The sequence below is a fragment of the Populus nigra genome, chromosome 14 (assembly GCF_951802175.1).
Source record: "Populus nigra chromosome 14, ddPopNigr1.1, whole genome shotgun sequence".
Classification (NCBI taxonomy): domain Eukaryota; kingdom Viridiplantae; phylum Streptophyta; class Magnoliopsida; order Malpighiales; family Salicaceae; genus Populus; species Populus nigra.
Window position 1 is genome coordinate 2515079 of NC_084865.1, and position 26822 is coordinate 2541900.

General features: G+C 34.8%; 2 protein-coding genes, 1 long non-coding RNA gene and 1 other non-coding gene across 6 annotated transcripts; all 4 read right to left on the bottom strand.

Annotated features, from left to right (window-relative positions):
- Positions 1-95: 95 nt before the first annotated feature.
- On the bottom strand, positions 96-231 carry LOC133673604 (small nucleolar RNA Z247). The gene has a single exon (XR_009835017.1). It is a non-coding gene; the product is annotated as a small nucleolar RNA Z247 (small nucleolar RNA).
- Positions 232-1482: 1251 nt separating this feature from the next.
- On the bottom strand, positions 1483-3231 carry LOC133672700 (uncharacterized). Its single transcript, XR_009834890.1, has 3 exons — positions 3078-3231; positions 2607-2816; positions 1483-1811 (listed from the first exon to the last, which is right to left on the bottom strand). It is a non-coding gene; the product is annotated as an uncharacterized LOC133672700 (long non-coding RNA).
- Positions 3232-7648: 4417 nt separating this feature from the next.
- On the bottom strand, positions 7649-10939 carry LOC133673094 (NAC domain-containing protein 82-like). 2 transcript variants are annotated; one of them, XM_062093733.1, is made up of 4 exons: positions 10739-10939; positions 8513-9898; positions 8196-8247; positions 7649-8034 (listed from the first exon to the last, which is right to left on the bottom strand). In XM_062093733.1, exons 2-4 carry the CDS (start codon positions 9536-9538, stop codon positions 7997-7999), a joined length of 1116 nt encoding a protein of 371 aa, XP_061949717.1. In that variant the 5' UTR covers positions 9539-9898; positions 10739-10939; the 3' UTR covers positions 7649-7996. The 2 variants fall into 2 exon arrangements, with proteins under 2 accessions (XP_061949717.1, XP_061949716.1); XM_062093732.1 differs by lacking the exon at positions 8196-8247 and having other exon boundaries at positions 10739-10925.
- A 1962-nt stretch (positions 10940-12901) lies between these two features.
- Positions 12902-25560, bottom strand: LOC133672742 (phosphatidylinositol 4-kinase beta 1-like). Of its 2 annotated transcripts, XM_062093257.1 has the most exons (16): positions 23511-25558; positions 21675-21863; positions 20784-20832; positions 19724-19856; positions 19128-19587; positions 18966-19046; positions 18766-18882; positions 18288-18357; positions 17198-17295; positions 17011-17115; positions 16122-16175; positions 15474-15617; positions 15327-15380; positions 15156-15230; positions 13932-14015; positions 12902-13845 (listed from the first exon to the last, which is right to left on the bottom strand). In XM_062093257.1, exons 1-16 carry the CDS (start codon positions 25011-25013, stop codon positions 13744-13746), a joined length of 3318 nt encoding a protein of 1105 aa, XP_061949241.1. In that variant the 5' UTR covers positions 25014-25558; the 3' UTR covers positions 12902-13743. The 2 variants fall into 2 exon arrangements, 1 of the variants encoding a protein (XP_061949241.1); XR_009834894.1 differs by lacking the exons at positions 12902-13845; positions 13932-14015; positions 15156-15230; ... (1 more) ...; positions 15474-15617; positions 16122-16175 and having other exon boundaries at positions 17089-17115; positions 17198-17308; positions 23511-25560.
- Between the last annotated feature and the right edge of the window lie 1262 nt (positions 25561-26822).

The window sequence follows — 26822 nt, forward strand, 5'->3', positions numbered from 1 at the left end:
GCGGACACGGGATCCAGAAAAGGATTGTTGCTTGGTAGCAACATTAGCTGATGGTATGACAGACAGGAGAGCTTGCTGATGATGCTGCACACGTGCCTCACAAATGAGCAGCATAGAGTACACCTCTTCTAAGGTGACATTTTCTTTAATTGAAATGGTGGTGATAAGAGAATCATACTCAGGTCCTAGACCAGTGAGTAGGTATGTGATAATTTCATCACATTTGAGTGCCTGACCTGCCATAGCAAGTTCATCAGAGAGCTTTTTCACATACAAGAAATATTCTGTAACAGACTGAGTAGTTTTACGAGCAGTAGCAAACTGCGAATGGATTTGGATGGCCTTAGCTTTTGATTGTGTAGCAAAGGTGGTGTGAAGAGATATCCAAACTGCATGAGAAGTAGTGCATTGTGCTACTTGCATGAGTATATCATCAGTAAGAGAGGCATTAATACAACTGAGAAGAAGATTGTCTTGAGTTTTCCATATATCAAAGGCTGGGTTTAATTGCATGGTGCCATCACTGTGAGGAATTTCCTTTGCAGGCATTTTAATAGTGCCACCAACATAGCCAAACACTTTTTGACCTTTGAGATAGGGAAGCATGGTCGCTTTCCAATTTAGAAAATTGGTGCGAGTAAGTTTGGTGATATTGATGTTGGAAGAAGGATTGAAGACAGGTAGAGTGTTGTCAGAAGTAAAGGTAGCATGGGAAGAGGCGGCCATGGTGGCTAAAAGGAATCTGAGAAAGGAGTTTAGAAGGAGAAGATGTAAGTAATGGACAGAGAAGAATCTTTATGAGAGAATGTAAGTTGTTTGCTCTAATACCATGTAGAATTTCACAGAGACAGATGAGGACAATTGTTTTTTTATTTTCAATTATTTGTTGTGTACAGAGTCTAAATATTTATAATACAATTGTGAGTAAATCACTCATACTAATTTGCTATACAAAATTCAAAAGTAGAATCTAAAAACGTAAATCAAGGCATTTAACAGAACTGAAACTAAAGATCCAGGATTATTGTTATGTCTTTTTCGCTTGCTGAGGTTTGGCCTGAGTTTTAGTTGTTGCACCATCTTCTATGTGATCTGCACAATCTTTTACGTGATCAACAGATTTCAATTCAATAGTTTGCAGCTGGGTCGTCAACAAGTTCTTGGAGGTTGCTTGATCGTCTAAGAGCCTGGAGGGTTGCTTGATTTGGATCATTCTGCCGATGTGCCATTGCTTGATTTGGATCATTCTGCCGATGTGCCATTGCTCTTATGAAATTCTAAAACTTATTGTTCAGAAGGTAAATCATCACCGAACCGTCCTTTGCAGACACATAAAGATTTTGCTTTCTAAGTAAGAAAATTTCTTCAAAAGAAATTAGTGATAAGCAATGCAATTAGTGTTATTGAATATTAAAAGATACAGGTGGGAAGCCAGAAAGAATGTGACGAATACACAAATTAGCACTATGGAACTGACAATAAACAAACAGAGGCTGCATCGAAACCAGCAGCCCACGAATAGAATAGCTAGCTGTGCCCTCAACATGAACAAAGCCAAGCAACACCATAGATTGCAAAACCAAGAACTATGAATCCAAGTAGAGTTAATAAATGAATCATACGCGAACTTAGCAAGCACAGAAGAAGCAGCAGCAATAGTGTAAAATTTGTTGTAGACTGATTCATAAGCAAATGGTAGCTAGTATTTATGCAGTCATGTTTCATGCAATAAGATGTACCTGTTAAAGCTTCGAGGCCAGACTTCAAGAATCTGATTAACAACATGCCAGCCATGGTAGAGTTTCTACTACCTGCGCGCATTGAAGAAAGACACGAAATAAGAAAACTTACGTGGAGCGAATTAATAGTATATATGTTTATGGACATTGTAGACAAAGCAAAGTACAAGAAGCAACCTGGCTTTTTGACAAAAACAGTAATAACTTTTTATCTAATCATTGAAGTGGATTTAAAATCTTGTCCGGGCGTTTTACAGGCGTTGTTACCTATAAGGGTCAACTTGCTGAAACTAACCTAGGTTGGGAACAATTCGGTCCAAAAGATCTTGTTTTTTAATTTTGATTTTTTTCTTTATTTTTTTAATTGTTTTGAGATTTTTTTCCCCTCATTAATCTACATCAATTTAAAAATCTTTGCAAATTATTTTAAAACAGATTTTATGTTATTCATAATTTATAAAACAAAGAATTTTTTTATACTTGATTTTTAATATATATTGATTCTGGCCCGCGCCAGGGGGTGATGTAAAATTATTCTTTATGTTTTTTTAAAAAATAAATAAATAATTATTTTAATGTATTTTTTTAAAAAAATATTTTAAAAAATAATTATTAATATATTCTCAAACAACTTTGATGATGACATGACAAACAATACATCAGAAATTACATTATTCTATTTGCATTCTTATGGTTAATAAAAAGTAGCATTTAGCCAATAAAACCCAGAATTTTAGAAGTAAGAATATAGATCAAGATTGGTAAGTAATCCATGGGCATAAGCAGTCCTCTAATTCAAAGATTATGTGTAAATGTAATATATATACTTTTGACTGATTGTTAGATCAACGAAAAGTAAGTTGATACCTGAGCTGTCTACCGGAGAGGAATTGACCAGAATGCTGTTCAATTCCTGCTGGCTTCAGGCTCTTGTCGAGCTTAGCAAACCAGTATGTCCCTTTTCTCGCACGATAAATCAAATTTCTGCAGAAAGTTCATCATTGCCAACCGTTGCCGCCGTCTCATCTTCGGATGGCCAACCATTTTCGGATAAAATAATCAAATTGGGGGCCCCAGCTGCTTAATTTCTCAAAAACAGCTTAAATTAAGAGAATTCAACAACGTATCAAAAAAATTCGTAGAGAGAATTAATAAAGAACTAGAAATTTATGGAAATTCTCTAGAAAATTTGTCTTTTTGTATGTTTTTAGCCTAAGCCTCGGCATGGCAAGCAAATTTAATAATAAAAGACAACATGGAATAAAATAAGTGCAAGATTTAAATTTTAAAACATTGAGATATGATAAATTTACTTGTTAAGATTGATATTGAACCTACAAATTGATTTTCTGCGGAAGACTTTCAGGAGAGGAGATTACAATATATAAGGAAAATACAAGAGATAATCTTCTAAACAAGGCCAGCCTTCCCTTCTTAACACCGTACTTGTAAAGTTTGAATTCCCTCTTTGCATTCTTGCAAAAAATTTCAAGTGGAATTATTGGATGTTTGAGCTTCCTGAATGATTCTTAGTTAATTTCTACCCGTAGTTTTTTATGCATCACTATTTTTTTTATTTGAATTTAAAAAAAAAAAACTAGAGGGATGATGATAATTTAATATCTTTCGGTTCAGCCAAGTTTAGCCTAATACAAGTCTAGTAGCTTGTCATACCCAATATCCTTGAACTCAACCAAACATTAAGCCCAAGTATATGCGGGTTTAATGAGCAGCTAGACTCAACATCTCCAGACTCAACCAAACATTGGGCCCAAGTACATATGACTCTATGTTTGACCATGAGACTCTGGTGAGTTAGGGATATTTTTTTTTTGATGAGTCAGAGATATTTTTCTTCTAGTAAGAGCATGTTGGGGAACGCGGCCCAACCTGCGTTCCAAAAAAATTAATTTTTTTTTAAATTAATATTTTTTTAGTGTTTTTAAATTATTTTGATGCGCTGATATCAAAAATAATTTTAAAAAATAAAAAAACATCATTTTAATGCTTTTTTAAGTAAAAAAATATTTTGAACCACTACCACAATCTCAAACAAACTCTAAGTCAAAGAAATTTTTTTTCCCTTTTTAACATAGAAAAGGTTTTAATATTATAAAAGAAGAAGGAGAGGACTTTTTAATACTCTTTATAAAAAAGGTTTTCAAAATTTATATTATCTATTATCTCTCTCTCTTTTTATATATATAATTTTTAATCCATAAAAAAAAACTTTTTACAAGTAACGGTCATAACCATTAATCATTTTGACTAAAAAAATATAAATTAAATTATAAAAATTAATCGATTATGATATAAATCTTACTTTCAAGCTAATTGAATTTTTTATAACATTGCTAATTTTAAATTACAATCTTTGCTGCCAAAATGGTCTCACAGTCACGATCACAGACAACATCTATAACAAGTGTTAAATAAGGTCTGAGTATACTAGATTTTTTAGAAACATAATAATTCATATATTTTTAACACTAGTATTGATTAAATATAATAATAACATATTTAATAGTTTAATATCATACAACAATAATTGAATTTATTAAAAACGAAAACTAATAACACTTTAATAGTTTAATATTATAAAATATTAATAGAACACATCACAAATTATTCATCTTCGAAAGAATCACATGGAGGGTTATAATAATACTATTGAAGTCATTTAAATAGGATAGAATAAATATAAATAAGCATAGAACATTCAAAATGAAGGAAGTTCTCAACGGTACAAAATATTCCACCAGTCAAACTCTCACTCTCATGATCAATAATAATAAAAAAACGAGGTAGCCCGTTTCCATAATTTCAAACTACGCGATGAAATTTTTAAAAAATTAGCTATATAGTTTTCGAGTTAGAAAATTAATTAATTAATTAATTTTAATAATTTTTTTTAGTCAAAGTATTTGATAGCTTATATATAATAATTGACAAGCCAAAATAATTTATAACTAATATATGCAAAAGATTTTTTTTTATGGAGATTGTGACTCTCTTATGCTTAAATAAATATTTTTTAAAAGAGAAAAAATACAATAATATTCAAAAAAGAAATGCTCTGAAAATATATATGCAATAAAGAAGGAAGATTATGGACATTTGTTTTGAAGGTCTCACGATGTATTTATAGCCCAGGAATCTTGTTCTTGTGTAGAGAGGAAAGACTGGAGTGTAGTTTTTATCTTTGTGATATTTTAAAATATAAAGTGATTTGTATTCCACTTATTTTATTGAGCAAAAATATTGAGACATGACAGGTCAAGAAAAACTTTAATATACCTAATGATGTTTGCGGAGTGCAAACTTATTTAATTAAGTTTATTTGTTGAGAAATAAATTTTTTAAGATTTTATGTAAAAATTTATAGGATTGATGACACTAAATCCATATATTATATTTGAATCCATGGGTGTAGCAAGTTTAGTCATACCCAGGCTATATATGATGACAAAAACCTTTAGACTCAACACTTCTAGAAAACACGAGCAGACCCATCTCATTAGCCTAGTAGCAGATCAAACCAGACTACTAGGCTTGACAACACCTGTTAGAACCAAGAAATGGGTTTGGCAAGTGCCAAACCTCGAGGGTGCAAGTTATGCTTGAGCCTGATGCCAATATGCTAGACCAAAGCATTGGGTCTGGCATTGGCCATACATAAAAGCAATTTGGTCTGGTCAGCATCATACCCAACAATAAATGAGTTTGGCCAATGCCAGACCTAGTAACCTTTGGGTCTAGCATTGACCAGATCTAATTAACGCGTCTAGAGCTTAGTACATTACCAAACCCAATCATGGCTAGGTATGACTAGTATGAGACCCAACATGCATGAGTTTGGTAAACTGTCAAGCCTAACCATGATTGAGTTTGACATTGGCCACACCCAACACGTCCAAAGCTTGGTTGTGCTGGGTTTGACGCTAGCTAGATCCAATCAGCTTTTGGGTTTGGCTTTGGCTAAATTTAACACGCCTTCACTAGGGTGTATTTGTGCTCGCGCATGCCAGCTCTATAAGTTTGGTACTGACCAGATCCAATTGCTTTTAAATCTGGCCAACACGAGATTTAGCAATTATTAGGTCTGACATTGACCAAACCCCGTGTGCTTGGGACTTGGCACACTAAAGCTTGGCATGCACCAACACAAATATGTCTAGTGGAGGCGTGTATTTATTTTATAAAGATATAGTGATAAAATCTTGGTTATAATAGCGTGATAGAAAGGTATGAGCCTCCTCATTCCTGGAAACATTTACAGGCAACGTATTTGTATGAGTAGAAATTAACTTCTACAACTTCACAATATGCATTTGATGCATCAATCAACTGTTTCTATCATTAGGAAGACCAATGCTTATCAAGAGATTGTTGCAGATATAGCTATCATCTCTGGGTAGTAAAACTCCTGTTTTTTTTTTTATCATCAGCTAGCCATTGGTATTATGTCAGATATTTTGAATGACAAAACCTTGTCATTTTGAAAGGACATCCCTGCTTTGTTTATCCATCAGTGTGCAAGCATAGGGTCTTCCATAGATTAATTTGGGAAACCAAGCAAGTAGGTAGGAATCAATTCCAAAAGAAAGCTAGTAAATCTTGTTATATTAGTTTGGATAGAAATTGGTCCTTAAAAACTCAATAATACCAATCCATTCTCACACTCCAGGTGAAATGCTTCATTAAATCAATCAACTAAGCTTGTTTAGTTTTTTGTGCAGTAGAATTTGGTGTCAAGGTCAGATCAGGTAAATAGTTTGTCGTGTGAGGAATTTATTCTCCCCTCAACTTTTAATTTACAGTCTTTCTGCTCATGCTTTATGTTGCAGTGGAAGGTCATAATTAATGAAATAGCCAAGTTATGCATGTTTTGGATCACTGTTTGCAGGCCATTCTCACACGAAATCAGTCAAGGAAGAAGCAAGAATAGGGAACAAGATCAGTGTGACGATGGACGGTCACATGTTTTTCCTTATTCCTTCTCTTCAGAAGATAAGAGGCTGAACAAAGGGATGTATGGGAAATTACAGCATGAAGCATAGAGCACAAACACGTATCTGAATTTGGTGGGCTTCTGAGAAGTGCTTGCTTTCCCTGATTGCAGTGACAACAATGCTCGGAGCCCTTGCACTTCTGTCACATTGTTCAAATAAGAACCTATAGGGTAGCTATTGTTTCTATTTTTTTTCCCCAGTTTCGTTATATACTGGGGGTGGCAATCATAGATGAGTGCAGAACTAGTGATATTGTGGATGAGATACATAGCTAGATCGATTTTGATTAGCATCGAGCGATCATGCTGATATAGGCTGAACAAGATTGAGGCTGTGTAATTAAATCCAATATGCCCTACCTATGAAACCAATAAACTGTGTTTCAGCAAGAATCTTGCCCGGGACCGGATATTAAGTTATTAACAGTTAAAGATGAGATGATGCGCTTGATTGATACTATCAATAAATTTCAAGCACTGCGAATGTAATTAATCCAAATCTAAAACTATAAAAAACAAATCCCTTCATGATATACGAGATCGGGCTCGATTATTTACAGGGTGATTCAAAATCATGGTGTGATGAAATAGGGAATCCTTGGCATTTATACAAGGACTACTCTCATGACAAATCAGCTTCGTCCTTCACCCTCGACAGACACCACCATATATTTATCAGATATACAAGCTTGCCTTGTCTTTATATTTTTAACTATTGGTTAGTGTCCAGCATATACATCCATATAGTATTAGGGCAACTCGGCTTCAGTGTAGGTGGTAGCCACTGTTCATTTTAGTGACAATACCAGATTATAAAAACTAAAATTTAGCCATGCAGAAATCATTCAAAACAGCTTGCTGAAAAATAACAAGACTATTGTTAACTTGACATCAAAACTTCTAATGAAAAGTAGTTCTTGGATTTCATCATATCAGAACTGACCAAGTTCGAAACAAATTTCAAGTACAGATTGATTTAAAACCAATTCACACTATAAAAGTATGAATCACTGGATTAAATCTCTATAAAAGCCCGTAAACAATTTACGATTATTTTTTAATAATAAAAAAGTGTAGGAATTACATTTATTTCCCCCAACTACGATAGAGCGGGGTCTCTAGATCCATCAGCTCCAAAAAGTCCGCATTGCTGCCTGGAAGCATTGGATCCATGAAATATTGTGAGATGGGGATACTATCCCCACCACTTTCCAGGGTGGGAAGGTCTCCCAAGTTCTGAAATATATCAGTCTCTGGCTCTGCAATCCCACCAAAGTCCGCGCGCTGAATCCAAATCAAATTTCAATTAAGTTATTAGATAAAAATTTCAATAAAATTGCAAATAAAAAAACTTAAGTACTTTATCAGAAAAGAAAAGACAAGGCAAGAGATAATAGATTTTAGAAACTAAGCGGCCATGAAACAGCAAATAGCAAGTAACATACCCATGCCCAACCTGAGAAGGAAGTCAAAAGAAAATTTTGGGAAAAAAAAATCCTGCCATGTAATACATTATAACAATCAAGAAAATTTAACAAATGATTAACAATGCCTCCATAACTACACAAAGCAAAACCTAGAAACAATAGGTTTAACTACATAATTAATGAAGTCCCAAGAACTAATTAGATTAGACGATAAGAAATAGATCCATAAGACCTATTCACATAAGTCAATTTTCCAACTGCCACTGTTTTTAGTGCACAGCCAAAAGCTTAGTAAATAATTATATACATTGAGTTAAAAGGACAAATAAACAGACCTCAGGATTGTCATTGTCGAAGACAGCCAGCATTGAAAGGATATCATCATTGTCATCCACAATTTGAGGAGCTTCCACTTGAGTAGCACCACCCATGCTAGGAATGTAAGCATCGCACATATTTTCCGGTACATATGAGCTAGAGCTAGCAAGGATGGAACTGTTGGGGTTACATGGTTGTTGAAAAGCTGGCGCTGACATGCCAGCAAAAGAATCAGCTTCACCACCATTCACACCCCCATGCACAACCTGAAGAGCTTTTGTAGAAGCAACATCATCATTAGAAACCCTAGGAAGGGTAGTGCAAGCTGTTGATGGGGCTTGGGAAGGGCATGATATAAGCAGTCCAGTGCACGTGCTCTCTGGCACGCATGAGCTTGTAGCGATGGTCATGTTTGGATTGTTTGGCAGCATAAATGCAGGTGCGTCCATCAGAGCAGGTAAAATAGCTGGTTGGGCATTCACTTCCTTCTCCACCTCATCATCACCATCATCCCATTCATCCTCATTAAATGGTGCTCCATACTGTGCACCATTTTTTGGACCAGGTCCATCCTTCTTGAATATCTGACAGAGGACGTACTCATCTTGAGCAATTCCTTTGTCAGCCAACTCTTTTTCTTCAAGTCTATATTCATACATAACCCAGTCTGTTCGGTCCCCTTTAGGTGCCTTGCCAATATGAAAAACCAAAGTTTTTATCATCCCGACAACTTCATTTTTGTACTGAACAGATCTGTCTTTGCCAGTGGTTTTCCAATAACCAATATCAGTGGCACGCTTCTTTCTTACCCCACTTGCATACTTCTTTTCTGTAGGGCAAAAGAAGTACCATTTCAGATCCCTAGTTCTCAAACAAGATTTATTGGGAAGATCCCACGGGGCATATTTGTTAATCTCAATCTCTGCAATTGCTTGAAAATGAAATTTCTTCCCCAGCACTTTTCTTTTCAGATAGTATTTTACCAGTTCCACATCAGTTGGATGGAACCTAAAGCCAGGAGGCAATGAACTATTTCTCCCCATTGAGAAAATCCAACAGAGCGTCAACGAAAGAAAAACCAAATCACAATACACCGTGTGATCCTTCACAAGCAGCTAGAAAAATGTTGTACGAAGCAGTGTTGTTACCAGGCTGGTGGCCAAATCTAATACACTAATACTTTTTGTCTTTTGCACAAACAATGAATCTAAATATTGAAAGCAGCAAGGATGACACTCTTGTGTCAAAAGAAAAACAGAGAAGTGAAGGGTCAGGTCCAGTGCCTAAATATGAACTTCCACGAACACCACGGCCTCCCCTGGGTCATAAACCCAAAAGCACACCAAAGTAATGACGCTTGTGTCTCGTAGAGATCAAAAGACATTGGGTGTGCAGTATATTTCCTGATTCAGACATTCTATTAGCCACACTGGTCCAATAAAAATAAGTAAAAGTAATAAAAAATAATATCAAACCAAGACAGATTCTAATCTAATCAAGACAAACCAGAAAACAAAGGCAAGCAAAACAATCAAGTCATAAGCCAAATACCACACACTCAAAGGACCAAAAAAATTGAAATCAAGAAAAGAACAAACAGCAAGAAAATCAGCTCAAACTCAATACATTGCGACATCCAGTTTAGAAAAAAATAACCTTAATCACTTCACAAGGACAGTATTTAAATATACATAATAAAACCGATCAAAAACAAAAACCCTAAATCACACAATCTCGTAAATAACAATCAATATCAGCTGAAAAAAACACAATCTCAGCTTGATCAAGATAAAACCCAACACAAATCAAAACTTTAACAGCAAAATAACCCACATACACAACAACACAAAAAAGACAAACCCATTTTGCAAAAACACAATCTTCAACTCCTATGGAACCGCAACTCAAATACAACAAAAACCCATAAAAAATAGAACACTAAATCGCCAAACCAAGACGATGATTTAAAAAACAACCCCTAAACGAAAACAAAAAAAAAGTACAAAACTAACCGATCACGTAAAAGCACAACATTTAACACCTAAACAATCTCAATTCCTCAATAAAAAAAAATAAACCCACAAAAAACAAACCATAAATCGCACATCCCAGATAAAAATCTCAATCAACCAGCTTAAAACCATTGAACAACAAAAAACCCACAAAACCTAGAGAGAAATCCCAAAAATAAAACCCAGAACAAGTGAAGTAAATACAGAAAGAAGAAACCCTAGAAATGGTACCCGGGGAGAGGGGAGGCTGTGATCAAGAGCGAGGGAGAGAGAGAGACGCCAATATCTGGAGTGCCCAGAAAATCAATGTGCGTAAAAGTAAGTGGAAGCAGCCTAGGGATTGGTCGGGTCAATTTATATAGCAAGGCAGAGAGTATAGAAAGAGTGTTTGGTTACTAAAATAAATTAGTTATCGGCGTGATCAAGGACCCTTGTGTTTTGATTGGTTGGATTGCCTCATTGATTTTGACTCTTTTTTATTTTTGTTTTATTTCATATAGAACTGGACAGATGTATTTTTAGGAAATGTTGAGGTTGTTTCTACTGTTGGACCATTTGTGCACGGTGGTTGTGTCATGATGATTGGTTGGGTCAAGTGTTAGAATTTTCCTGTTCACACTAGTTTTTTTTTTTTAAAAAAAAAGAGAATTCTTGCAAATTATGTTTTCTTTTTCCTTTTCATTTTCATTTTAAGGCTGAAGTGTTATTAAATTAGTTTTTGAATATCGAAATTATCACATTTCAATCAGGCTTTAATCCATTCTCTCTGTGTGCGTGAGTGTTTGAAAACACTAGTATTTTTTAAAAATTTAAATTTTTTTATTAAAAATTAATTTTTTATGTGTTTTGGATAGTTTTGATGTGCCGATCTCAAAAATAATTTTTAAAATATAAAAAAATATATCATTTTAATATATTTCAACATAAAAAATATTTTAAAAATATTCACAACCACTCTTAAACACACAATCATTTACACCGTTGCATTCATAAATTTCAAAATATTATCAAGTGAATGTTTCGGGAAGAATTTTTTCCAAATATGATAAGTTAGTTTTTGGAATGTGCTTTTGTATTGTTTTTTTTTTTTTTTTTTATGTTGGGTGTATTATGTTATAACCTAATATTGATGATACATCATTGATATAAAATCTTAAAAAATTATATTGTTCCAAATATGGAAGTCTCTTAAATCACCGTGTATAGGTTATATTAATTTCTTTTTAATTGTTTTTGTTAGTGAAAATATCTTGTTTTCACAACTAAAGTTACAAAACACTTGTTACATATCATTAATTTTCATTTTCCAAATACTTATCAATTAGCAAAGATTGTTCAGTAGAAATTCTTGTGGTATTCTTGTAGTTTCTTTCATATATATATATATATATATGTTCATATTTGCATTCCTTCAACTTATACCTGGAAAAAAAAAGTCTGGCTGTTGCTTGCTCAAGTAATCAACAACATTATTATAAAAAGCTTTTTTAAATATTTTACTTTTAGAAATATATTAAAATAATATATATTTTTTTATTTTTTAAAATTTATTTTTTATATTAATATATTAAAATGATTGAAAAAATATATAAAAAATAATTTTAAATAAAAAAATTCATTTAAAGTAAAATTCATTTCAGTAATCCCAAGCACAATAGAAGTTAAGCCTAAATAGATGTTTAAGAGTATAATTGCGGTTACTTTTTAAAATATTTTTTACTCGGAAATAAATTAAAATAATATTTTTATATTTTTAAAAAGTTATTTTTAACAACAGAATAATTTGAAAATATATAAAAAAACATTAATTTGAAGAAAAAAATAAAAAATTCTCAATTTTTTTTAAAATATTTTAAAAACACAAAATAATAATAGGTTAATATTGTGTCCACGAAGAAATAGAAAATTAGCAACGACAAAAGGGGATGAGGAAAGCTTTTACAGAAGAAGACCTTATTTAAGGCAAAGGATCACCACACCACCCCCAGCTACTGCCACAAAACTTGACAAGCCTTCCAAACTTCCAAGAGAAGAAAAGCCAATCTGGTCAAGGAGACCAAACATCACAGTCGAAAATTGAATCACGTAATATCCAAAGGATAAGCACTACATAGAATATTCTCTTGAATATAAAAAGAACAAATAAATTTATGAATGTTAAATAAACATCTTTAATGTAAATGCTTATATTGCATGAACTGCCCTATGCTTGAACCAACCACTACGAAAGATGAACTGGTCAATAAGACTATATGTCCATACTAGAAGACTTGACTTAGAGTTGGAAGTGTCCAAGATCATATCTCCTACCTTTAAAAACTATTAGACACAGAAGGGAAAGGAAAAAAACATCAAATATTGCTCAAACGACCTAGCACTTGGATGCAAGCAAGCGGACAAACATCAAAATTTTAATCAAGAAAAACACAGCCTGGAATCCAAATTCAAAGCCACCAAAACTCTGATATACAACAGGAATATCAAATGAACAGATTTTCTAACTGTTGAGAGCAAATGGGATCTAATTTAAGAGGTTGTATTCATATACCCTTTATCAAGAATGTTACTAGCAAGCCTTTGGTAGAAAGCATGGAAGAATTATGCTCTTGGAAGAATAGACAACAAACGGAGAACAGTTACTGACTGACAGGGCCGCCTATCCAATATACAGTCTGTTCAAACTTTATCGGAAGAAAATAATAGACTTCGAAATATGAATAGATACAAAATCGGGAATGCTCAGCTGCTTCTGATCACTAACCAGTGTGGAATATGAAGTAGCTGCAATGGGAACCAACAATTACAGCCTCAGACACCATTTCATGCCTGGAACGTTGTCCCCCGACGAATCACTATGTACAAGTATGTTCTATCTGAAGATGCGTAAACAGTGCAGTATTTCTCTTGTCGTGTAACTAAATTCCCCCAGCAGCCAGCAGAATTCTATGACAAATGACAAGGGAAATGATGAAAAAAAGAAAACCTTGCTGAGGTAAACGCAGCCTGCAGGACTTTTAAAAGGTATTTCAGCCGATACAATTACAATTTCCTCACACCAAGCGGAAACAGGTCACAAACTGTCATCACTATTCTGCTTAGTTGCCAAAACCACAGTGCAGTGAACCAATTGCCATTAGATGACATCATTTTACAAACAGCTCCAATCAAAATGCTTCACTGGACAGACTGATTTGGTCAAAGGGAGCAAAGAAGGCAGTCACCAAACAAATCTAACCTCACAATATTCCATTTAAAACCCTTTGATAATAATCATACTGCCGTGTCCGCCATGCATCTAAGCTGCTGCTGATCAGAGAGAGCACCAAGGACACGCATTGCTGCAAGAAAGAAACACATTGTCTCATGACAACCACAGCATTCAAATGCTGTGCAGATTGATATGAATATAAAATTGCAACGTCACCTCTTCTGTCAAACTTAGATGGTATCGCTTTCTTAGGTTCTGTATTGTCCGAGGACCACCTTTAAAGCAAGGGAAACCAGAATCCTGATTCAGAAAAAGAAAAGACAAACAAGTCCATCAGTCAACAAAGCATTGGTATTGCTGACATTAGAGCACCAGAATCATAAAGCCAGACCCCTCCAAAGAAATTACATAATTTTGTTGGATTGAAAATTATGTGCTCCCTTTCTCCCTCTATCAAATAACTAAGAACAAGAAAAATTAATTGTCCTATTTCAAACTTTAGTGACCATAGATCAGCTTCGGCACTTCTCAAGCATCACTCCTCAGCCCAAATTCCCAGTTACATATTGGGGATGAGCAACCCAAACAGATTTTATTTGCTTTAACAATACCAGTGCTATTAAAGTTGAAACAGATCAGATTTGGCTGATAAGTCAGACTGAAATACTCTGTATCAGAGAAAGAAATCACAGCGGTTAAATTTCAAATCCACAATTCACATGTTGCAACAATAATCCATGGCCCGCTGTCATTTCTTCACCAATTTTGTGGGCAACAAAACAAGATTTGAAGGCTTCATGAACATCATCGAGAAATTGCCAAAAACTTAAACTATGAACCAAAACTTTAAGGAAAACTTGCAGGTTTACAGAAAGAAACTAACAAGCTCAGGTGCCACTGAGTACAAACAAATGGCATGCGTGGGAAAGAAGACTGCAGTAAGAGAAAGCTGATGAAAAACCTAATAGGAAGGGGAATGTAGATAGCCCAGGCCCAGGATACATTCTGGGTATATAAGACAGCAGATAAGCAAGGACAGGTCCACAAACCCAAGATGTCCAACCTAACCAGTCCCACAAGGTTTTGATCCCTACTCATGACCCCAGTAGTGCCAGACATTAACGACCAGCCCACCTTGTACAAAGCAGGACATTCTCATGCTCAAGATCATTCTTTTCCACAAAGGGCCATCAAGTCTCGCCTAAATATTTATTTATCTCAGTTTTTCCATCTAACATACATAGTAAGCCCTAAAATGTGCAATCCAAGATCAGTCTTTTCAAAAGCAGTCTCATGATGTTTGTATCAGGATCATATATGTCACACAACATATGCCATGCATAGTTTATGAAAACCACATACTGGGGAAAAAAAATGATGAAGAAAGAAAGGACCAGAACAACAGAAAACATTGGAAGGTTAATGATAGTTCAGTTATACCTGCAACATCTCAACAAGGAGAATAATACGCTCTGCATGCTTCCGACATGTCAAGAAGCCTTGAATACATAAAACCTGCATTTGAAGGGCAAATGATAAGTCAATCAATCACGAGATTGAAGAGCCAAAACAGTGTAATTGGATTGAAACAGTAGAAAGTGTTATCACTACCTTAAAATAGTCAAAGAACTCGCTTGGAATTCCCTCAGCATCAGAATCCATGACCTGGAATAAGATCCATAAGCAAAATCCAAAACCAGTTGCAGAACAATAACAAAAATGTGGACACACACTGGCACATAAAATAGACTACCATACCTCAAGAAGTTCCCGGGTTAGTTTGAAAGGTGCGCTTTCAAAATTTACACCACCAGGAGAGTTAGAGAGCATGAAGCCAAAATCAATGTGTATAATGTGGCCATCTTCATCCATTAACAAGTTCCCATTGTGCCTGTCCTTCACCTGAGAAAAAAAAATGCATTTTTCTCACAAAGAGAATGAATGAAATAAGTAAAACATAAGGTGCAAATCATTCTGGTTATAAAAGCTAATAGTACAAGAAAAAACACTCTATTTGACCAGTTGGTTTGGAGTGTTGAATATTTTTTACATGATAGTAACACCTAAATGAAGGATGCAGCTTACTCTGGAGAAAAAGTCATCTTTACAGATACACAAATATGCCATCGATTTTTCTCAAAATCTAACACTCCATCCATCCCACATTTGTCCATTTCAAAAAGGATAAAGATTTTAATATATTTTTAAATTGCAAATGGACATCTTTACATTCTCCTTGAAAATACATTTTTTGTTAGAAAAAAATTCATTAATACAACATTAAAAAAGTAAAATTTTCTATCGTTTCCTGATATGGACGAGTATGACAGGTGAGAGGTGACTAGTAAAGACATTTGCATTTGGGACCTGCACATTCTTAAACGATAGTGAGATCAGGCACCATACCTGTAAAAGGTAGCACACAAGAGAATATCCAGCCATGCTTTCAACAAAGTTCCTCTGAAGAAATAAGATGTAGATAAATAAATAAAACCTTGGGGATATATCTTTAATGAGAAAGAAAAAGGAAAATTAAATATACAGCCCAAGTCACCATTTGCTGTTAAACTATAGAAGTAAGAATTTGGGGAAGACAAAGGTTTGCAACACTGATACAAGATGCAGTCTCAAATTACAGGAACCATGATAAAACCAGAAACTAAAAATATCAAAACTGGGACTCCAATATCTATGAACAAACAATAATATGACAAATAATAGCATTAGGCAGAGGTTTTAATGCTATGTGCAGCTTAGGCGACTGATGTTGTTAAAATGAGAAAATGTTCCAAATCACAAACAGATTTCACCATCCTTCCCAGATAAAAAAAACCATGCTTGAGAAGGAAGCACTGCCAATAGAAGCATGAGCCTATTAAACAGAAAGTTTTCACGTTAATCCACAACCATTTCTAGAGTGAGAAACAACATTTTTTTTTAACTAATATGAATTCCAGTTTATGCTTGATGGTGCAGTATTTCGTGTTGCAAAAAAATGCCTTAAGAAGTAGTGAGAAATTGGATGCTAATTCTTCAAAATCTATAATTACTGTATTGTGTCCTCTATACTTGTAGAATCTCCTCTATGGTAGCTTTCCACCTAAAAATAAAAGATGAAGAAAGCCACCAATACATGTAGAGCCACAAAACTTCTACGAAGAATAAGCATCCTGACTAACCCACCAAAATAATGACTATGCATTTGCTAATGCATCAATGGATTTTCTTGAGGTGAATAAGCCTGTTTAACCATGGTGATAATGTCAATGCACCACTATTTTTTAATGTTTAATACCTGTGCAAGCTTAAAACTTGGGGAGTTCTCTCCATACTTGGCAACAAAAAAGTCACGCAAACTCGTGACATTTGGATATCTGCTCTTAATAGAATGGATTGATGCCTGCAAACCAAGGCAATATCACTGAGATACCAAAGAACAGTCCTTATAAAACAAATCAAACAGAGCTAATATACATAATTACCGTATCTGGAATTGTTTCAATGAGAGCTGTGTAAGATGAAGTACATAGAACTTCATAGGGACGCAACCAAAGAGGGAGACCAGCTTCTTGAAATATATCTGGCATTAAAACCTAAATATTTTAAGCTTGAACCTACTGTAGAAAAAAAAGAAACAAAATCCAACTTTTTGGAATAATTTGAACATAAGAACTTGACACAAACAAAAAAGATAACTCTGGCATCGGAGCTTATAACATTAACTGGAATGCACTTTAGGCTCAACTCATCATCTCAAAGTCAATGTGACAGTTAAGTTTAATTTGCACAAAAAAAAAATCAAGAAGATTTAGAAGCATCAAGTTAAGCAACATGAATTTGGATGGAATATTTGATCTGACACCATTAAGAACTCATTTGAGAGTACGGTAGCTTCTGTTTTTTAGTGCTTTTCAAAAATGCATTTGCCTTGAAAAAAAACATCAAATTAATGTTTGTTTTTGTGTTTTTTGATAATTTTGATATGCTGAATTCAAAAATAAAAAAAAATATATCTGGAAAAAAAAAACAGTTTGATGCATTTTTTAGCAAAAAACACTTTTCAAAGGCCCCTTGCACCATAATATCAAACACGTACTAAGAAGATAACAAAAAAGGTCTGTCTTGGATTCTTGAAAATATGTAAAGCAAGGGCATTTAGATGCTTCTAGTTAGGCAAAATGAATTTGGATAGAAAATTTGATCTGACAAGATTAAGAAGATAGCAAAAGAAGGCCCACTTGGATTCTTGAAAATGTGTAAATCATCAGATTTTAGCAAAGTAACCTCTTAGGTATAAACAAGGACTTCAGAAGTCCAGAATTCCCAGAAATTTTCTGTTATTCTTTTTAGTTGCTAATGATTAACTGTTCATTTAAATTGGAGAGAAGCATGGTTAATGCAGATAGTTTTAGCTATTTAGCATAGGCACAAATACAGACACATCCTACTTATATAGTTCAGGAAATTTATTGCCAACTTATATAGCATCCCTAAGAAGAAACATGCTGCTTTCAGACAACAACCTCTGAATAGTTAGCCATGATGAATGCAACACAATCTGCAGGCACCTACCATAAAAGTGAGAAATGAGTTGCACAGCAAGATGCTCCTGCCTACAATCATCACCACTCTTCACAATAACCTGCATGAGAAACAAAACAAGCAAAAATTTTTTTAGAACAGAAGGCAATTAAACAATAGCAACGCGCAGAAATTTATTAGTATTACATGTTCACTTGGTAGCCTAAAAGGGAAAGATCAAATCAAACACTGTAGACAATTAAGCATTCTAGAAGATGCATAGAACCATACAAGGATACATGTAAATACCTACACATTGTCAAGAGAACCATACAAGGATACATGTAAATACCTACACATTGTCAAGATTCTTGTAAATAAAGCTGAAAAGATGCACATAAACGAGAAGCCTCAACCACAAACAAACACACAGACACATGAAATGTGCCTGTGCTATTCAATTAACATTAACCATTTCAATTATCAGCAAAACTTGAAAGAGAAACATAGTTCAATATGCAGAACTTACAGAGCGCAGGTCCCAACCAGGTAATTTCCCATATAATGAAGCTTTGCGTATTCTCTCTTTCTTGACCACCCAGAGTTCACCAGATAAGGCATCACTGGCCTTGGGATTGCCATCAACCTGTGGAGATTCAAAACTTTCAATTCCATCATTTTGGACTAAGAAACAGAAAACATGATTTATCAATTTTTATGAATCTTCACCTTTGGGTGTGCATCTGAGGAATCTTGACCAGCCCCTTTCAGAGGGAGTCCAGGAGGTGCTTCCCCTTTGGCTGCAGCAGCCTGCAGAAGATAGTTAAAGTTGTATCATGACCATCAAAGACAAAAACACACAATAATGGCAATCCATTCACAACAACCCACCTTTACTTCTTCCATGGCAATTGTACTAGGAACACGACGATGCTCCTTGCGTCGTGGTGCCCCTGCATACCCTGTGTCTTCCATTCTAACTCCAGGATCTGCTGTCAACACTACCCTTACCCATTCCAAATCATTACAATGTGAAGCATTTTGATGCATACAATTGATGCCAGAATTCAATTTGGGTGCTTCAATGACAGTTGACTGGCTAGGGAATTGCTTCTCCACTGAAAGACTCACACTAACAAATTTCATTTTCATTTCTGATGAATGGGACATTGCCTGGTCAATCGCCTCAGCGGTTGATCGAGACATCCTATCACTACTATTCCGATAAACTTCCTGGGCAGTCCACAAAGGATAAGCCCAAGGAGGTGGCTTCTGCAAGAATGCATCGCCATTTGCTAGAGGAATTCCTCCTCTGGAAAGCTTCTGAGTACCAGATGTCTCCTTGCTATTACTGAAAAGGGTTTACAGGAAGAAAAATCAAGCATATGTACAAGTAAAATCATTGTTGTGAAAAAAAAAGTTTTGTATTGTAACGCATTCCAATTGGACCCTGTGGTATTTTCCAGTGATTCAAGTCCACAACATACCTTGGCATTTCACTTTTCAATACTTCAACACAAATCAGATAAGGGGCCTTTTCCCTAGAATTCAAGAGAACAGCTTCATCTTCGGGTATATGAACAATGCGATACATCCCCTTTCCCATTGGAAAGCAAACCCCTAAAAGTATAAAGAACACTATTGAAATTATGAGCTCCTAAAACTATAAAGAGCAACAGTAAAATAATGAGAAAATACTAAATGATAAATGTACATAACTGGAAAAAGGATGCATATTAACTGGGGTTATGCGTGGAAGAAGTAAAATTAATTAGCAGTAGAAACTTCAATTTCTTGATAGTCAAAGTTCTCATATCCAAAATCATCCATAAAGAGAACTTCAATTAAACTGAAAATACTGCTTCCTGATAGTGAACTCTTATCAGCAAAGCATAAGTTCATAACAAATTCATATACTGTCCTAATTGCAAGAATAAACATGGACTGGACCACTCACATTGGCACTTTAAACAAGGCTATAATTTTTGCAATTCAGAAATAATAGATGGAAGATGGGGGGAGAAAGAGAGTGAGGTTGCTTCCTTTTCTTCTCTCTCTCTTTTTTCTAGAGAAAAAAAGAGCACCAACATCTAGAAAAAAGATAGCAGCCCAACTTATATACCCAAATAATACTAACAATCCTCAATCATTAAAGATACATTTCCAAAGGAAAAACTTAATAAATTGGGAACACAATTTACAAAATGATCTTTCAAAGGGCTAAAAAAATGTCTCCACAGCACCAAACATCTTAGAGAAATGCGTGCAAAATATAAACACATATAATGGGCTAAAAATAGTAGTACATATTTTAACAGCTGCCCAGACACTTCTGCCATTATTAATGTAAAATTTGAAAGATATTTTCCAAGATCATGTGTTTTGCATCATATTTTGAAACCCTCCATTATTAATCTTTGCCACAATTTCTAAGACCACCTTTAGACAATAATACCGTCATCAAAGCTGAAGCATGTTCCAGAACAGTTAAACATGTTGTGGTTTTGAGATGGCAATCTTTCAACTAAAACCCAAAATGGTTTATACCTCCACTGTTTTGAGCCTCAGCTAAACGCATGTTGATCTCTGCAAGTGACTGAAAACACAAGGGTGAGAAAGCACACTGTTTCAGAAAGCATTCAAGAGAATATCATGCACCACATGTGTGCATTAACCTGCTATTCTTTGGGTAGATTAGCATGCAGCCCACTTTTTTAGACTACTCACATATAAATTGAAATTTCAAAGGTTATTTCAATCATTTCAAAGTTTTAATACACAAGTTTACTTTCTTTCTTTTTTAACTAGACAATCTCTTGACACAATGGATCTCATCTTTGCTCTTTCTCTCACCATCATTGCAGAACAATAAAACCTATTTCATCTTTGCTGCCAGATGAATATTCATCTCATAGTACTCCCATCTTTTCTGATTGATTTCAATGGTTGTATAGCAATTTGTTTAATAAAATATAAATTAAGATTGAATTGGAGATTACTTTAAGTGACAGCTTACTGCCTGATAGAACTGCTAGACCTATCGATAATTTCTTCTTCCGTAAGGCATGTATCTAAATCCTCACTGACAGTCGTTTGTAAGAGGCAGGGTTTCTGACTCAGGCCATTGTCTTCATCTTGGACTTGTTTCTTAATTTCATAGTTTCAATTCCAAGGTATTGAGATTTTTTCAAGGCTTTGTTGACTGGGGATTGGATAATAAATGGAGAGAAATCAGATAAGTGTCGAGAAAGAGTGAGATTCTGTCAAATCACCCTTCTACCCTCATTTTAAAATGCAAGAAACTAAAAATCAAGGGTATTTCTTCATCCAAGAAAAGCGGGCAGCTAGCTAACCAGCCCAAAGAGTGGACAAGAAAGCAAATCCCTTATGTGTGTAATATTTGCATGCAAGAAACAGAAAGCATAGAAAAGCATTAACCTCACAAAGAGCACTTTTACGATCTTCAACAGGAAACACATCCACCAAACCATAAGAAGTTTCACATAATGTCATCACAAAGTCCAATGACTCGTGATAAGCCCCTTTCCGGAACAGTGCTGCAGTATTTGAAAGTGGGGGCTTTGTGTTTGATTTCTCATTCTGTTGCTTAGGTGATCCAGGATGCTTCTGCAAGATTAGAGCCCAGAAGATTTGAATGAGGAAATGCTAAGAAACTTGTAGCCAAGAACCTTTAATAAAGGCACCTCCCAACCAGCACAAATACAGGACATCAACAATAGCAAGCAGAAGGAGCCCACTAGATGCTTTCCTAAGTAAATATGACCTTGCAAAAATCCTTATTCCCAGCTGTTTACATGATTATAATATTCTTAAGTTGAATTTCACGTACTTCATCTGTTTAATTGAAAGTTACAGCTATTACATGTTGCAACTATTTCTTTCTCCCCTTGAACACAGCTGTTCTGAAAGGTTTCCTGACTCCCACCTAATAGTGACCAATTGGCAGGTACAAATCCACAAGTTCAGCTTTTGCTTAAATGGAATGAATCTTTAAATGCCCTCTCTGCATGTAACCAAAACACGCCTTGGATATAAAGGTTTCTTCATCATATTTCTCACTAACAGAATACTGTTTCTTTTGTACACTTCATGCCATTACATGAAGAATTTAGGGCTACGGGTGATGCAATAGTCTCAAAGTCTAAATGGCCACAGAAAAGGGAGTTGTAACAGATCTTACGATGGATGGACACAAACTAAAAATCATTTTATTTCTATAATCGGAATTGGGCCATCCTCATGCCCTCCTTTAATCCCTCTCATCCTTTATGCAAATGGTTCAGTCCATGTCCTTGGTGGTACCCACATCAAGTGGCTTCACTAGCTAAAAGCAGCTGCACTCACAAATTTCTGTAAGATGTTTTTCTCAAGTGAAAACCCAGTTGGCCTTTTATCAGGTACCTGAGATATGGATTATGATAAGAGATGATTGCAATGAGAAATACACGCCTCATAAGAAGATAAGGTCTAAAAACATCACTCTAAGCTTAAATAGTCCATGGCTCCTATTGCAAGCATGATGTTGGGAGACTATCATCAAAGCATCCAAGCCCAGAAGCGATATAATGACCACAACACCCTTTTAAAAATATATCAAACTTTACGGGGACCAATATGAGATCAAGTAAAATCACTTTGGGGTCTCTCAAATTTACAACTAGCATAACCAGATGAACAGAACAAACTAAACAAAGATAATGATACCATCACAAAGATTAACGGCAAAAAAGCACAAAACATAGCCCAAATATCATTTTAAAGTTCAAACTAAAAGGATATGGAGTGTGATTTTCAAGAAATCAAGAGAGGTGATTTACTTCAAACATGAAAAATCCAGTGGTGATGTTTCATGCTTAAGCATATCCTCTTACACTCCCACTATCAATAAAAACAAGAAAAACTGTATACAGTCGACCAACAAATTTCAACATTTAGTGACCCTAATCTTTCTCATAGCTTAAGCATGCAGATAAAGAGGCCAATATAACTGTGTTGCCGCAGCAGATAACAAGAAGTAGAATACTTTGCCACTGCAGATAACTGCTTGTGTAAGGTATCTACATGTAATGTAAATGCCACATCTTTTATTGATTAAGATCACCAGGCACTAGAATATAGCTTTAGTCATTAGATAGTAATAATTATAAAGTGTGGTTCACCGCTTTGTAACTTTAAAAGAGCAATGTGCTGCAAAGCAACAGCCAGATTTTCAGACAAACCCAACACAGCATGACAAAATGATTATCAGCATACCTCATTGTTCTTCTTAAAACTAAATAACTCAGAGTCTTCAACTGAGCGCTCACGATCTCTAAACAATTTGCGAAAAAAATTCTCAGTACCCAGCCTGCTTTCAAGCAAGCTACCACTATCGTTATTTTCATTCACAGGAGAACTTTTGACCTCTTCAGGATGCACACGAAACAGTCTTCGAAACAAGGAAAAGTCAGAAGGTTCTTCTTCCTCACCATTGACAGTCCCCTCATCAGGTTTATCAGTCACATCTTTCTTGTCCTCAAACTTATCCTTGAACAACTTCCAGAAGAACCCCTCTTTTTCATCATCCTCTGCAGATTTTGAACCTTTCTCTTCAAGCTTCAACCTTTCTTCATCCTCGTTCTGATCATTTCCATCTTTCTTGTCTTCAAACTTCTCCTTAAAAAACCTCTTAAGGAACCCCTCTTTTTCATCGTCTTCGGCAGATTTAGAAACCAGCTTTTCATCACCATCACTCTTACTATCACGAAACAGTTTCTTGAAAAAGCCATCGGAGCTTGACATTACTTCCTCATCCTCGACTCTACTATTGTCCCTGAGAAGCCTCTTGAAAAACCCATCTGAGCTGGACGTCAACTCCTCATCCTCGCTTTTAATGCTATCTCTAAGCCTCTTGAAAAAACCATCTGAACTTGTTGTCAACTCCTCATCCTCGCGTCTGCTACTATCCCTCAAAAGTCTCTTGAAAAATCCATCCTTTCCACCCTCATCCTCATCTTTATCAACTGACTTCCTAAACAATAAAGCATCTCTAGCCTTTGTATCATCTTTATCAACTGACTTCCTAAACAACAAAGCATCTCTAACCTTTGGACCAGGAATAAACTTCTTAAAAATCTTATTCTCATCCGGTGACAACTGGCTCCCAGTCCCATCCTCCTGCAAACTATTCCCCGATAATTGCGTAGACTTCTGTAGAGGTGGAGAAGAAGTCAATGACAACAACTTCTGTTTTGATGACAAGATTCTATTCAAAACCTGATTCTTACTCCCAGGACTCGAAGACTCATTTCGTGGCCTCAACAATGGCGGCCACTCTCCCATCAAAGTGGCAGCAATCTGACACTTCTCCTGAATCCTACTAATCCCATCATTATCATCCGAATCCTCAAGCTCCGCCAACAAAAACCAATGCACTTTCAAAGCTATTAACAACGACTTAGAACACATATCAATAACAAACCTATCAAGTGACGGACTTGGCTTATGTATCATCATATAACAAATTTGAAACAAATAACTCTCAATACCCGACAAGGGCAATGTATACATTCTATTACACAGATAATCCCGAACCCCGGCATGATCGTGCTTGTATAGATAACTAACTGCAATCCACTCACAAAAGAAAGATGAGTCAAAGAACCTAATCAACCACCCACTCTCACCTGACTCACTAGTTAAAGGAGTCGTCCTCGAGGTAATCTCTCGCGGAGAATCATCCGATTCTCCGCGAGTTAATCCTAATAGCCTCACCATTGTCTATCTACCATCATAAAACTATATATATCTCTCTCCAAATCAGATCATTAAAGGAAACCCTGCTACAAACACAAAATTTAAAAATTCCAATGTTAAACCCTAGAAGTGACCAAAAACCTCGATCCGAAACCCTAATTTTTCTCCTCCTAGTGGTTTCACTGATCCGAAATTGAAATGCCTCCCTGAGACAAGCAATCGAAATCAAAGCAGGAAAAAAAAAAGCTAAGTCGGAGGCAGGCAACAGGTGAGGCAAATAACCGAGAGAAATCGAAAAAAAATTCTGTTTGGTTGTCGAGAAAATTAAAAAGAAGGATGATCGGGAAAATGAGAGAATTTTGAATTTTTCACCAACGGAAAAGAAAATGTAAAAAAGAGAGAGAGGATCGTCGGTTGTTGTGATTTTAATCGGATTTTGAGAAGGAACGACGTGTCGTTACTGGTGCTGGCAATGGTGATGGTGGTGGGGCAAGGTGGTTGTTGTTGTTGTTGTTGTTGCAGAGAGGGGGGGGCAGGAGAGGTAATTTTCTTTTTCTTTTTAATTTAGAAAATTTGAATTTTGATGTTTCTTATATTTTTTTTAATGTCTGAGGATTTGGGTTTTACTAAAGTGCGCTGATGGAGTGGGAGCACTTTAAGAGGCGGATTTATCATTTATTATCATCATTAATAATTCATTATGATTATCCAATTAGTGTTTTATTTTGCATTGTTTTCCCTCCAAGCTTAACGGATGTGCAGTTGATAAGATAGGAAAAAAAAAATAAAAAAAGGAGTTTTCTAATAAAAAAATAGAAAAGGGAAAGGGAAATATGTGAAAAGAAAAAAAAACACATTGGAGAGATTAAAATATGGTTTGTAATGAGTTTGTTTTTATTCTTCATGTGTCAACCGACTCTCAATTTTTTTTTTCGAAACTCCTTTAGATTGTTCATAGAGAAAGTTCTCTTTGAAGAAAAAGAAATAAATTGGGGTTCTCCATGATTAAATTTTGGGTTAATTGATGTTGTTAGTGAAGACTGAGTTTTGGGGGTGTGGATTAGGATGGTGAAAGTTAACATAAGATGATGTTAATTATTAATGTGAGGTATGATAGTAATTGTTTTTTAAAATATTTTTTGCTTGAAAATATATTAAAATAATTTTTTTTATTTTTTAAAATTTATTTTTGACATCAACATATCAAAATGATCTAAAATATTAAAATATTAATTTAAAATAAATTTTTTTATTTTTAATAAAAAATAAATTAGAAACTCGAAACTAATCAGAATTTAAAAATATAGCTTGTAATGATATGTATAGATCCAAATCTCAACAACTAAAGGATTCAAAAAGAGAGAGAGAGAGAGAGTTTAATTTGCTTTTAAAATAGTTGAAAACAATATTATGATAATTTTTTAAAGTATTTTTTTACAATTTAATGTGTCAATTTTAAAAATAAAAAAATCTAGAAAAAATAATAATTTTAATATATTTTCAAATAAAAAATATTTTTAAAACACTACTTATATTGTATTATTAAACATATAATAAATATTACTTCCAATATTTATAAATATACTTCTTCTTGGCTTCCAAGGCTGTGGTGCGAGGATAGGTGGGGTTTTTGAGTGTTTGAGACAATAGTAGATGTTTTTTTTAATTGTTTTTTTATTTAAAAATATATAAAAATAATATATTTTAATTTTTAAAATTTATTTTTAACATCAATTTATTAAAAAATAAAAAATAAAAAATTTCTTTTAAAACACGATCCAACTACAGCTATTAATTTATTTGAATATCAAGATTCAACTCCCATTTATC

Coding starts and splice junctions, on each gene's coding strand:
- LOC133672742 (XM_062093257.1), bottom strand. CDS start 25,013: ATGGTGAGGCTATTAGGATTAACTCGCGGAGAATCGGATGATTCTCCG. Junction 20,833..21,674: donor GTAAAAGTGCTCTTTGTGAG/GTTAATGCTTTT, acceptor TTGTGTTTTCAG/TCACTTGCAGAGATCAACAT. Junction 17,296..18,287: donor ACTCATTTCTCACTTTTATG/GTAGGTGCCTGC, acceptor TTTTAATGCCAG/ATATATTTCAAGAAGCTGGT.
- LOC133673094 (XM_062093732.1), bottom strand. CDS start 9,538: ATGGGGAGAAATAGTTCATTGCCTCCTGGCTTTAGGTTCCATCCAACT. Junction 8,035..8,512: donor TCGACAATGACAATCCTGAG/GTCTGTTTATTT, acceptor ATTTGGATTCAG/CGCGCGGACTTTGGTGGGAT.